This window comes from Theropithecus gelada, chromosome 4 (assembly GCF_003255815.1).
Source record: "Theropithecus gelada isolate Dixy chromosome 4, Tgel_1.0, whole genome shotgun sequence".
Taxonomy (NCBI): Eukaryota; Metazoa; Chordata; class Mammalia; order Primates; family Cercopithecidae; genus Theropithecus; species Theropithecus gelada.
The window spans coordinates 84,533,000-84,547,509 of NC_037671.1; the positions used below are offsets into that span (position 1 = coordinate 84,533,000).

Consider the following 14,510-nt stretch of genomic DNA (forward strand, 5'->3'; position numbering starts at 1 on the left):
TACAACAGATATCCAAATAAAAATGACTACTTTAAAATCATCTGAGAAAGTTTGTTTTGAATGCTCAAGTGTATAGCTATTACTCCTGTGAGGAAAATTAAGTTATCTACTAAAATAATATAATTACAGAAAGAAAATTAATCAAGTTTCAAATACACCAATATGTAGTAATGTGTATTTTACACACATCCAAGAAGTAAATCAAACTTCTGGAAAAACACTAATAGTAAGTAGTAAGCAGTAAAAGGGGTACTTAAACTAGATTATTTTATCTAAACAAACATACAATTAGGGTTTTTTTAAACAAGAATTGTAGACACAACTGTCCTTGATTTAAAAAAAAAAAAATGCTTCCCAAGACATAAAAATGTTAACAAAACATTTTTAAAATCTCTAGACTCCAAATGGTTTATTATAGTCTCTACAACATGGATATTACAAAACAATGGGGGTTGTTGAAATATGAAATTTAAAAACTCTCACTTGTGATTATGCCCAGAAATACAGAAACATGATACTTCTTAAAAAAAAAAAAAAAAAAAGATTATTTAAACATAAATAATTCTAAAATTAATTTAGCAAAATTAACAAGAACAAAAATGAGTCAACAGCCTTAAAAAACAAGATACTGACAAATTAAATAACGAAAATATCTTTGAAGTATCAGGACATTTTTATTTTATGATGACATATCATGCTATTTCAAAGAGGACATATCTAGACTAAAAGTAGGTATTCCTTTTAAAAGATTATCCTAAATAACTAGGATATAATGGCAGTTAATACTATAGTGTTTCATTTTTTTCCTTTTTATTTCTATTAGGTTGTTCCCAATGTACTTTCTAAAAACATTTAATACTGAAAAGAATCACATGCTCAAGACTTACCGAAAATCATCCAAACTTAGGCTACCTCTGCAATAACAGGTATGTGAAATTATACAAGGAGAGGAAAGAAAGAAAGCCCAGATATTATATAAACTTCTAGAACACAAAACAAAATTTAAAAGCTTCAGAAGTTACACAGGTGTATAACATTCATCTATGCAAAGGGAAGAAATCCTCATGAATAAGGTGATAAAGATAAGATAAATGCACATAGCTGTCTTGTGTGTTTGGATGAAGTCTACATTACTAAAAACCGTTCTTAAATATGTTATCTCTTGGGTGACATGGAAAAAAATTAAATATATCAGGAAATAACTGACTTTTTTCTACATCATTAAAAAAGGTTCTTAGAAATTAAATATCCAGAAATAATTCTGTCTTTTCTTTGTCCTCAGGCATACCATTTCTTTCATACAGCGGAAAGTATGCAGAGACTGAACCACTAAAAATCTGGCACAAAAAACAAACCCATATTTTCCAACATTAAATTTGTGTCCATGTTAGATAGAATCATTTATGCTTCACATGTTTTTAGCTTGAGTAAAAAAATGTTTTAAGCTAAGAAGCACAGTTAACAAAAGATCTCTAAATACTAAAAAACAAAAGTTGTACTTTAAGTGTAGAATGAAACAGAGAACATGATAAATAATATGCATTAGAATTTTACTTCAAAAATATAAAATGTGGACATCAAATATATGAATACATATTTTATGTAATTTAAGTCATTTAATAGCAAATTAACAAAGCTATTCTAAATCTCCAATGAAAGAATGTTAAAAAACTTTTATTGTATATAGGTAAATAAATCATTAACTATCACAGAAGCAGAGTCCTGACAAGACTGATAGTTAACTATTAAAATCAGATCACCATAAAGAAAAACATACTTTAAAAAGTCATAATCAGTATCCAGAATGAAAAGAACCCCTATAATCTGTCTTTTTTTATATTTTAAAGCCAACAAAATTAGTACTTTAATATGCTGAAAATAATCAAGTGTTCTCAAAGTAGCAAAGAAGGCTTTTTTCATCTCTGAAGTTATGACCTTGACTTAGATTTTAACTACGAAGCAAGCTTTTTATTTTATTTTATTTTATTTTTAATTGAGATGGAGTCTTAGTTGCTCAGGCTGGAGTGCAGTGGTGCAATCTCAGCTCACTGTAACCTCTGCCTCCTGGGTTCAAGTGATTCTCCTGTCTCAGCCTCCCAAGTAGCTGGGATCACAAGTGTGTTCCACCGCACTTGACTAATTTTTGTATTTTTAGCAGAGACAGGGTTTCACCATGTTGGCCAGGCTGGTGTTGAACTCCTGACCTCAGGTGATCCGCCTGCCTCAGCCTCCCAAATTGCTGGGATTACAGGCGTGAGCCACCACGCCCAGCCATCTACCAAGCAGGCTTTTAAGGTCACAGAACCACTTCCCCTTAAATGGTCCTAGAAAAGGGCATTTCATTAGCTCCGTGCCCTGGTATGAAACTCCAAACATCTTATGTCTATAAACAAGGATAAATTCTACCTGCTTCTCAAGTATGCCAGTAAATTTGAGGAAACTCCCTGGAAAAGAATTCAAATGCAAGAAAAGGCATGTGGCCTGGGCAAAGAATGTTATATTAAATAGTATGAATATGATTTTTGTTAAATAAAATCTAAGCTTCATGGCTATAACATATAAATTTTTAGGAAAAAGTTAAAAAGTAGCATTTTTGCAAATAATCCTAAATGTATTTTCTACCTTTCAGAAAAGTTATTACATGTATGCTACTTCTACTGAGGCATTAAATCAGAATTAATATTCAACGTTCAAAGAAACACCTATTCCCATAACACTTGGTTATGTCAAGAAATACAATATATTCCCCTCATGGCTAAGGTTTTCACATTTTTCCTTCTACTAACTATCTAAAACACTGCCCCATTTCTTGACTATCTACTTCTCTCTTTGTAGTACATATCCAATTTATTTATATGTTTATTAGAGGCTTGCTCAAATTGGAAGGTGTTGAGATGTTTGTGTCAATTTTGTACATATATAAGGTAAATGAAATGATTAGAAATGAAAATGAAAAGTAAGTGAAATGATTCATTTACTTTATATATAAGAAGTCAAAAGAGTTTCTTAACTTTTTTTTTTTTTTGAGACAGTCTCGCTCTGTCACCCAGGCTGGAGTGCAGTGGCATGATCTCGGCTCACCGCAACCTCCACCTCCTGGGCTCGAACAATTCTCCTGCTTCGCCTCCCAAGTAGCTGGAATTACAGGCATGTGCCACCATGCCCGGCTAATTTTCATATTTTTAGTAAAGACGGGGTTTCACCACGTTGGCCAGGCTGGTCTCAAACTCCTGACCTCAAATGATTCACCCGTCTCGGCCTCACAAAGTGCTGGAATTACAGGTGTAAGCCACCGTGCCCAGCCATTAATATTCTTTCATTGGAAATTCAGAATAGGTTTGTTGATTTGCTATTATGTGACTTAAAATAAATATTTATTCATATATTTTATTTATAAATCTATTCTGTAGATTTATACATTTAGTATCTGTGTCAATTTTGTACATGTAACCTTGCAAAGACAAATCAGAATATTACTTATCCAGTTTACAAATAGATAAAGCTTTTCTCTTCTATTACCTTTCTTTAGATATCTTAACTGTACACTTAGGTTTCCAGAGAGCCAAAAAAAGAAATAAACATTCCTCCACTTTTGTACCCAGTAAGCACTCTTAAAAAAAAGTTTTCTCTAAAACATTTAATTCTGAGTTATCTGTGGACGCCACTTATGCATTCAGTCCCTAGTCTCCAATAAAGCCGGTAATCAAAACTAACATATATTAATTATGAGATTAACAAGGCCACATTATGTATCTTGTTAAATTTTTCTAAAAGAATTTCAGGCATTTTCAGATCACTATATAGAAGACAGTTCTACAATTCACTAGTAAAATGCCTTGTCTACTCATATAACAATGGAACCACATATTCATTCAGAAAAATAGCTAATAAAGACAATGATGCTATCATAGAATGATTGGCATCAGCAAGTTCAAAAACAAAACATACAACCTACCTGTTGAATTTTGAATTGCGTGTTGGTGATTCTGCACCTCTTAAAAGTTGTCTGAAATACTTTAAAATAACAAATACTAATTATCATTTATTACACTTACAATTAATATTAAAACATGTTACCTTAGTTTACTACTTTCCAGTTTTGGGGGGAAAAAAAAAGCTATCTCAATGAAGTGAATACAGACATTGTCAAATAGGGCAAGGATGAAAATATTGCAAACGCAGATGATTTCCACAGGTTTGTAAATAACGTGTATACAATGAGATTTCTGCATCACTGCAATACTACAAAGCTGCTCAGGCATACGGCAAACCAGGCAGACCTATTTGGTCCCAATCTATCTACTTACATAAATATAAACAGGTTTTGGTATTGATAATTGTTTTTGCAATTATTTTTTAATCTTCACTTAATTACATAGAGGAAAAGACTTGGTCTTTTTGTTCTGTTTTCTACTGAGACAGAGTCTTGCTCTATCGCCCAGGCTTGAGTGCAGTGGTGTGATCTCAGCTCACTGCAACCTTGGCCTTCTGGGTTCAAGCTATTCTCCTGCCACAGCCTCCCGAGTAACTGAGATTACAGGCATGTGCCACCACACTCAGCTAACTTTTTGTATTTAGTAGAGATGGAGTTTCACCATGTTGGCCAGGTTGGTCTTGAATGCCTGAACTCAAGTGATTCACCCATCTCAGCCTTCCAAAGTGCTGGGATTATAGGCATGAGCAACCGTGCCCAGCAATCTTGTTTTATTTTACTATTTATTTTGTTATTTGAATCACTCATCTAATGAAATCAGAGCTACTACTAAATTATGTATAAAAATCCTCAAACAAGCTTAATATTTTGACTTACCTCATCACTATGGCAGAACATAGGAGTAAATACATTCTCCAAAAGAGAAAGGACATGTTCATATGCTTCAAAAAGACATCTCATAGTTTGAAGTTTCACAACATCTATGTATGGGCCTTCAGCAACTATTAAAAAAATTCTACTGTAGAAATTATTTATAAATAGCATAAACATATACAGTTCTAAAACTACGTTTTACTGAAACTCCACTGTAAGAAACACACTAGATTGAGAAATTAGACCAACCAAGCTCTAGCTCTGACAAATACGTAAAGTATAAACAAGTCTCTTCTTTAAAGCTTTCATCTCATTAGTAAAATAGAATAGCTGCCCATGTACTGCAGATAGCCACTGCAATAGTAAGCAGAGAATAAATGGGAAAACTGTAAGAATGCTAAATAAGTCATTCTTATCGTCTTTGACTTACTTCTTTGAATCTCTTCTACAATGAAGGGATCAAATCTAATTTTGTCAATACTTTCATCCAAACAGTATGTTTTATAAATCTTCTGCAACTCTTCATGAAGAGATAGCATTTCATCATTTGATAATTCTGGTCGTAAAATTCTATCATTAAATTCCTCTAACAAATGAGGGAAAGAATAAGAAAAAATAATTTTAACATAAAACTATTCATAAACACTTAATAGTCCCATTCTAATTGTAGCCAACACTAACAGCAGCAATTAGAAGCAATCTAATTCATCTAAGTTATTTAAAAAATATTTGAGAATAAGATAACTACTCAATAAAAGAGAAATGCAATCAACCAGTTTTTATACATTAACAGAAAATACGTAAATACATAAATAGCAATACAAATTTGCTAAAATTCAGGACACTAAACACACTTCTAATAGTTTCCTTAAAGAACAATATTGGATTAATTTATTATACCACAAGTCTTTCATTATTCTGAAATCTGATTTACTAAATAAAAATAAATATGAATACTGTTTTTAGTTCCAATCAATGTTTTTAAACAATATTTCTCTCCATCATGAACGCTGCAAATTAGTGGCAGAACTGACAGTTTGAACAAATGAATGTTTATTCCAAAATAAAAGATGGTTGTATTAGGACAGCCAAAATACCAATTGTTTTTTCATTTTATTTCAAGATGTGTTAATAAGGAGTTTACCATTTACTTTTTAATCATTCAAACCAAAATATAAAGGGGGAAAAAGGGAGTTAAAAAAAAAAAAAAAAAAAAGCTGAAGACTTGTGAGGCCACAGAATATAACTGCCATTCCTGTATGACTTAACAAGCATATAAGGGAGCAGGATATTTGAAAAGACAGCCAGGAATTGTCAAAACTGATTAAAGGTCAGGTGTGATGGCTCATGCCTGTAATCCCAGCACTTTGGGAGGCTGAGGCAGGAGGATCACCTGAGCCCAGGAGTTCAAGACCAGCCTAGGCAACATAGTGAGACTCAGTCTCTATAAAGAATTAGCCAGGCATGGTGGTGTTCACCTGTAGTCCCAGCTACTTCGGAGGCTGAGGCAAGAGGATGACTTGAGCTCAGGAAGTTGAGGTTGTATTTCGTGAGCCATGATCATGCCATCTTTTCAGACAGACAACAAGCTAAGAAAATTTATCTCCAGCATATTTGTATTATAAGAACTGTGAATATTATTTCTTTCAGCAGAAAGAAATGATATTAGAAGCCTGGTTCTGCAGAAAGAAATGAAGAGCACCGGGACAGTAAATATGCCAATAATTATAAGAACCTTTAAAAATAAATGTGTATGTGCATTCCACACATGTAGAAGCCTGATGACTATTTAGTGAAGAAATAATGTACTGTGGGTTTATAGCCTATGAATAATTAAAATACATAACAACAGGAGCACAATAGACAGGAGGGGAAGCTCTGAGGTACACTGAGGTTTTTACATTGCTCCTGAAGTAGTAAAATATTTTTAAATTAGGACTATGATAAATGAAAAAAAAAACCATAATATCTGATCAATCAAAAAAATAACAGAACAGACTCAAAAAGTCAATAGGAAAGATAAAACAAAATATTAAAAAATACTCAACCTCAAGAAAGGCAGCAAAGGAGTAAAAGAAAGGCAAGGAATATACAGGACAAATATAAAACAAACACCAAGATGGAAGGCCTAACAATAAACATGTAATAAATATATCAAGTGTAAAGGTACTACAGATACCAATTAAAAAACAAAGATTACTAAATTAGTTTTTTAAAGCAAGAGCAACTATGTGCTGCTTACTAGAAATACATTAAACATTTCAATCAGATAGAAAAAGATATACAAATGCATACTCAAACATAAGGAAAGATGATGTGGCTACATTAACATCAGACACAGTGGACTTCAAGACTGAACATTACCAAAGACAAAAGAGGAGCATTTTATAATGATAAAAGGATAAATTCATTAAGAAGATATAACAATCTCAAATGTGTCTACACCTAGTAATATTTATAAAGTAATAAAAGATATATGTATTTACACAATGGAATACCACTCAGCAAAGAACAAACTATGTATTTATTTATTTTTGAGACAGAGTCTCACTCTGTCACCCAGACTAGAGTGCAGTGGCATGATCTCAGCTCACTGCAACCTCCACCACTCGAGTTCAAACAATTCTCCTGCCTCAGCCTCCTGAGTAGCTGCTATTACAGGCATGAGTCAACATGACTGGCTAATTTTTGTATTTTTGTCAAGACAGGGTTTCACTATGTTGCCCAGGTTGGTCTCGAACTCCTGACCTCAACTGATCCACCTGTCTCGGCCTCCCGAAGTGCCAGGATTATAGGCATGAGCCACCGCGCCTTGCCCAAACTACTTATTTAGACAAAAACATAGACGAACTTTAAAAAGCATTATCCTGAGTGAAGGAAGCCAGGCACAAAGGAATACATATTATGTGATTCAATCTATATAAAAAAAATTATGCAGGCAAAACTAATCTGTGGTGAGAGAAATGAGACTAGCGATTGCTTTGGCAGGAGTAGGGGAAAGAGTGGATCTCTTGGGAAGGATCCTAAGGGAATTTTCTGGGCTGACAGAAATAAATGTTCTAGATTTTGATAAAGATGCAGGTTACATGGATGCACACATATGCAAAACTGATCAAACTATGCATTTAAATTCTGAGTTTCACTGTATAAATTATACCTCAATTTTTTAAGTTATATTTTAAAAAGAAATGCATTAAAAATAATTTTTTCATAGTCTATAAAGTTTCTTATAAATCTAATAATCTATAGAGCTAGAGAGCTTATAATCAAACTGAGGTATTTTTATATTTGATAATTTAATCAAAACAACCCTTTACAAAAACTGTGAAGTGATATTGACATGGGTTACAGTTTGGGTCTTTAAAATATTTTCATTATACTGTACTTTTGTAGCTTTTATTTTTCTGCTACTAGGATTTGAATGAAGTTAGTGACAGATTATTTCCCAATCTGGAAAGGAGTGGGCACTTGGAAGAAACTCACAGATGCTGTTAGAAAATCAAGTAGATGGCCGGGTGTGGTGGTGCATGCCTGTAACCCCAGCACTTTGGGAGGCCGAGGTGGGCGGGTCACCTGAGGTCGGGAATTCAAGACCAGCCTGACCAACATGGAGAAACCCCGTCTCTACTAAAAATACAAAATTAGCTGGGGTGGTGGCACATGCCTGTAATCCCAGCTACTCGGGAGACTGAGGCAGGAGAATCGCTTGAACCCGGGAGGTGGAGGTTGCGGTAAGCTGAGATCGCACCATTGCACTCCGGCCTGGGTGGGCAACAAGAGCAAAACTCCATCTCAAACAACAAAAAAAAGAAAATCGAGCATATGAAATTTAGTACAATGATAGATGGGTACCACAACATCAGATCTGATTTAAAATATTCAAATACATTAAAAAGTTTAAAAATTACTTCTTAAAATACACAGGTAAGCCTCACCCACAGTCAAACAAAACTGCAACACGTGCACCGCTCCTTCTTGTTTCAGAAAGTTCATAAAACGAAATAAAAGATCTTGTTGCTCTCTGATTTGCTTCAACTCTAACTTCAGCACCTTGACATAAGAGAAAGATTAAGTTTAAGCTACATAAATGAGTTCTAAAATTGTTTATATCAAAAAGGTGTTATTGCTGAAAATTCTTACAGATGGCTTTTTATTTCTAGGTTCTGCAAATTTCTGCAAGAATGGAACCAAAGGAGAAGCTGGTTCAGTTGCTTTTTCGGGCTTTGAAAGAAAGAGAATTATTAACTCAGTAAAATTCTCACTTGATTTGACATACAAAATCAAAATTCAATGCAATCTGAATTGTTTTCTAATACATTCAATACTCACTGGACTGTCATCTATGAAGATGATAAGCAAATGATTCACAGTATCCTAGTGGAAAATAATAAACATAAGTCAAAATAATTCCACTACTGTATTCTCCCAAGAATTTTCACAACTTGTATCATATTATGTAAGTTTCTAGAAAAATGAAAAAATAAATGGACCAGTGGTAAAAAAAATCTGCACATATGTATTACAGCAGTTTTTTTACATCTACAAAAGAGGTTCTTAACCTTTGTGAAAATGGACAAATAAAAGCTATTCTGATTTTGGCATTTAAAGTATTTCTAAATCATTCTTAATTCTTCAAAATCTTACTGGATCAAAAGTAGAAGCATCCAACGTGTCCATCAATGGATGAACAGATAAGCAAAACATGTTATACACATACAATAAAATATTACTCAGCCTTGTAAAGGAAGGAAATTCTGACACATGCTACAACATGGATGAACCTTGAAGACACTATGCTAAGTGAAATAAGCCAGTCACAAAAAGACTCATACTTATGATTCCACTTATATGTGGTACCCAGAGTAGTCAAATTCATGGAGACAGAAAGCAGAATGATGGTTGCCAGGAGGGCTGGAGGGAGGAAGGAATGAGGAGTTATTGTTAACAGATGTAGAGTTTCAGTTTCGCAAGATGAAGAGTTCTGGAGATGGGGAATGGGGATGTTTGCACAACATGAATGTTTTCAATATCACTGACTATATACATAAAAATGTTTAAGATACTAAATTTTATATTAAGTGTAATTTGTAACAATTTAAAAAAAAAATTTAAGTCTTACTGGATCAGCTAAGAAATCCAAAGAAGGAAGGAACACAGAGCCAGACAGAATCTCTCTTATAAGTAAAGTCAAAGATCTGGAAAAAGAAATAATAATAACTGTTTATATTTAGTGATTTATATTAGTTCTTAACTTTCAAGTGCATATGAATTACCTAAGGATCTTGTTAAAATGGAGACTATAATTCAGTAGGTCTTGGTTAGGCCCTAAAATTCTACATTTCTAACGAACTCTCAACCAGTGTTCATGCTACTGGTTTGCAGACCACACGTTGAATAGCAAAGAGTTAGAGTTCTTACTTGGCTAAAAAAAAATATTACTTAAGAGAAAAAAAAGTATTCCTTAACAGGAGGAATGTGGAGGACATTAGGAAATACTCTCTATTGGCTGGGCAGGGTGGCTCATGCCTATAATCCCAGAACTTTGGGAGGCTGAGGTGGGGGGATCACGAGGTCAGGAGTTCGAGACCAGTCTGGCCAACATGATGAAACCTCGTCTCTACTAAAAATACAAAAATTAGTTGGGCGTGGTAGTGCACGCTTGTAATCCCAGCTAATGGGGAGGCTGAGGCAGGAGAATCACTTGAATCTGGGAGGTGGAGGTTGCAGTGAGCTGAGATCACACCACTGAACTCCAGTCTGGGTGACAGAGCAAGACTGCATCTCAAAAAAAAAAAAGAAAAAGAAAATACTTCCTACCTAAGAGTACTTAAATGTTTAATACATATTTAAATTAATATTTAATATTATTAATATATTTATAATATTTACTATTATAAACTAGTCTAGTATAAAAATCATGCAGTTCAAAATACTAAAATAATTTTAATCACATAAAAATTTTAAACAAAAAGTAGTATTTAAAGTGTATCACTTTAAATATTACTAAAAATAAGACATGATTACTCCTCTAACGGTTATTAGGGTAAGAGTAACAAGGTAACTTACGGAATAATCTAAACATGCTCCAGCCAGAAAAATGAAGAACAGACTAAATGACCTCCAATTCTTTTTCCCAGTTGGATACCTTGAAACATAAACTCATCTATACAGTTTGTTTAAGTGTTTTTGCCTGTTATAGTTATAATGTGCATGTCTTTAAAGGGGAACACCAATGAAATAAAATATAATGATATAAAAAAATTTTATTCATATTTATATTTATGTCCAAGATCAGTTTTAAAGAAAAATTCTAAGCTACACAACACACCACAAATAGCACTTACATTGGCATTTTAAGACCATAATTAATAAATTATATATTAATACTTTAATAAATTTTTTCAAATGAAAAGCTATTCATAGGCTAACCTCAAATTTTAGTGTACTCCTATCATAATCAAAAATAGCAATATACATATGGTATGTTATGCAAATACTATTATATTGTCTAGTCTTTTTATACCTGCAGTCTGTTGCTTTAGGAGGCAAAATATAAGGAAAAAGCAGTTCAGTAAGTTTTCTTAAATAGTGTAATTCATCTCTTCGACTTCTCAAAGCAACATGAAGCTCTGGACCATATTCTTCTAAAGCAGCTTGCTGTAAAAACTCTGTATTTTTCACTATAGAGATCAAAGATAAATATTGAAACAAGTTAAGTGATATTAAATAATTTCAGTCATTTCCACTAACAAATAGAAAAGCATGGGCTGGGCGTGGTGACTCATGCCTGTAATCCCAGCACTTTGGGAGGCCGAGGCAGGCAAACCGCTTGAGACCAGGAGTTCGAGACCAGCCTTGCCAACATGGCGCAATCCCGTCTCTACAAAAAATACAAAAATTAGCCAGGCATGGGGGCACAAGACTGTAGTCCCAGCTACTCAAGAGGCTGAGGCAGGAGAATTGCTTAAACCCAGGAGGCGGAGATTACAAGGCTGCAGTAAATGGAAATGTTTCCAAAAAAAATATGTAACCAAGTCATTCCTTTCCTAACCTCTTTTCAATGTGCACTTTATTAGAAGTCTGTTTATTTTGCAATAAATTGATAAATGGACCCTCTTGCAAACAAAAATTTAAACTTATGTCTCTACAAGTTATATAAAATAATAGCAAATGATTAAGTGGAAAAAATTAGAGAAAACAACTTTTACAATTTCTAGCACACATAAGGCTTTTATTGCCAAATGCTCTATCTTCTTTATCCTCTCCAAAAGCAAAAACTATCCTACTCAAAATTATTATCTTTATTATTTTGAGACAAGGTCTCGCTCCATCACCCAGGCTGGAGGTATGCAGTGGTGTGATCTCGGCTCACTGTAGTCTCGACTCCTCGGCTCAAGCGATCCTCCCACTTGAGCCTCCAGAGTAGCTGGGCCCACAGGCGGGCATTCCTGTGCCCGGCTAATTTTTGTATTTTTTGTAAAGATGGGGTTTTGTCATGTTGCCCAGGCTGGTCTCAAACTTCTGAACTGAAGCAATCTGCTCACTCCAGCCTCCCAAACTGCTGGGATTATAGGCCTCAATTTTTCTTTTTTTTTTTTTTGAGGCAGAGTTTCGCTCTTACCCCCAGGCTGGAGTGCAATGGCATGATCTCGATTCACTGCAACCTCCACCTCCCAGGTTCAAGCAATTCTGCCTCAGCCTCCCTAGTAACTGGGATTACAAGCACCCACCACCACATCCAGCTAATTTTTATATATTTTGTAGAGACGGGGTTTCACCATGTTGACCATGCTGGTCTGGAACTCCTGACTCCAGGTGATTCACCCACCTCGGCCTCCCAAAGTGCTGGGATTACAGGCATGAGCCACTGCACCTGGCCTCAAAAGTCTTCAATTGCATCTGCTTTCACATCCAAGTAACCTTTTAAAGCATTTAGAGTATCAAAACACGCCCTCAGCCCTCAGACAAAATGGAATCCCCCTAGCTGAGAAACTCAAATTTAAAATAGATCCAGGCCACTATAGCTGGTGAGGAAGCAGTTATATACTCTGTGTTCTCAGAAAGATGCTATGAAACTTTTTCATACGACCTCCCTTTCTACAATCAAGCAAAACCAGTTCCTGTGGTTGGGAGCCAAGATGAACTGTGGCTGGAAATCCCCTCCCTCTAGAAGCGATTTCAAAGAAACATCTGTCAAATTTCTGGTTTTGGGCCTGGAAACCAACCAATCAGGGCTCCCCTGAACCAACCAATGTAAGCTCACCTGTCCCAGCCAATCAGGATTCAGCAGTATCAACCAATCAGAACTCAACCGCACTGACCAATCAGATTGTAATCCTTCATCTGCATAAAGAGGCCTGATTGGGAACCTGGGAAGGCACTTTTGCTATAAAACCAGAACTCTTTGTCCTCTGGAATGCAGCTTTGTTTCAGAAGAAGGCTATGTTTCCCTGGTTTGCACACTGTTCCCTGAAACGAAGTCTCTTTACTCTCAAATCCCTTTTCAGAGAACTTGTGTTCACAATAGAATCTGGCTTCATTGGTTAAGTTCTGGATCTTCTGCCCAGAGCAGAGGACATAGGAAATATAATACTATTTAAAGTAGAAACCCATGAAAGGATAGATTTCTTAATAAATACTAACTGATAATAAAAATTATGTTAGCAAAGTTTTTTTTTTAGACCTGGCAATAACTAGTATTTTCAAATGTAAAATTAATAGTATTGTTCCTTCTATAGACCTCAAAAGACTAAGTGGAAAGGCAAGTGATGCTTTTCCCTTTCTGCACTCGGTGCAGTTTTTTCAAATCATGGAGTCTGTGTTGGGAATCTTAACCCTAATTCAATGGCATTTATTTTAGAACTATTTCCTTCTGTGTTTATTGAAATAGAATGCAAGCATATTCATACACACAAAAAAAGGCATTATATGCATTCCAACAGTGTGAGTACTGAGATGGAGCAGCAATCCTTCTTAGGGGCCTGCCAGGACCCTCAGCATAAAAATAAAGAAAAAACTTTTGAGTCCCAAGGGAAATTGCAGGCACCTAAGCTAACCCTACAACCAGCAATTAGGAAAGTGAGTGAATAACTTGCTAAACAAGAAAATAATAACATAAACAACAGCCACCCAAGTAAGCCAGAGTCCCAAGATGTTTGGTGCCCTACAGAAACTAAAGATAAAATTGTAACATATGTCCTTGAATTATTTTTCAGAAACCTGGACCCCCACTAGATAGAACATGTCAACCACTGTCATGGAGACCTCAGACAAGGGGGAACTGAGGACTGAACTCTAACCACTGTTCTTTGTTCTAAATTTCTTCCTGAGGGGCCTGGAGAGAGTTACACCCACAGATCAAGCCTTAACATTCCTTTCTGCTAACCCCAGGTTTTTAGACAAAGCCTTGCTTTCTTTTTTTTTTTTTTTGAGACGGAGTCTTGCTCTGTCTCCCAGGCTGGAGTTGCAGTGGCCGGACCTCAGCTCACTGCAAGCTCCGCCTCCCGGGTTCACGCCATTCTCCTGCCTCAGCCTCCCGAGTAGCTGGGATTACAGGCGCCGCCACCTCGCCCGGCTAGTTTTTTGTATTTTTTAGTAGAGACGGGGTTTCACCATGTTCACCAGGATGGTCTCGATCTCCTGACCTCGTGATCCACCCGTCTCGGCCTCCCAAAGTGCTAGGATTACAGGCTTGAGCCACCGC

General features: G+C 35.3%; 1 protein-coding gene across 30 annotated transcripts in view; it reads right to left on the reverse strand.

Moving 5' to 3' along the window:
- SNX14 (sorting nexin 14) overlaps positions 1 to 14,510 on the reverse strand; it is a 94,648-nt gene that overhangs the window by 38,205 nt on the left and 41,933 nt on the right. For 19 of the 30 annotated variants that reach the window (XR_003119047.1, XR_003119046.1, XR_003119049.1 and 16 more), the window contains 9 exons: positions 11,331 to 11,487; positions 9,927 to 10,002; positions 9,137 to 9,181; positions 8,948 to 9,028; positions 8,743 to 8,857; positions 5,238 to 5,393; positions 4,811 to 4,935; positions 3,956 to 4,014; positions 888 to 914 (listed from right to left, as the gene is read on the reverse strand). Coding sequence is in view for 25 of the 30 variants with exons in the window: in XM_025382919.1 (XP_025238704.1) it covers positions 888 to 914; positions 3,956 to 4,014; positions 4,811 to 4,935; positions 5,238 to 5,393; positions 8,743 to 8,857; positions 8,948 to 9,028; positions 9,137 to 9,181; positions 9,927 to 10,002; positions 11,331 to 11,487 (841 nt within the window). In the remaining 5 variants the exon portion in view is untranslated. Of the gene's footprint in view, positions 1 to 887; positions 915 to 3,955; positions 4,015 to 4,810; positions 4,936 to 5,237; positions 5,394 to 8,715; positions 8,858 to 8,947; positions 9,029 to 9,136; positions 9,182 to 9,926; positions 10,003 to 11,330; positions 11,488 to 14,510 lie in introns of all 30 variants that reach the window. The other 11 variants (XM_025382943.1, XM_025382944.1, XM_025382942.1 and 8 more) reach the window with 5 other exon arrangements.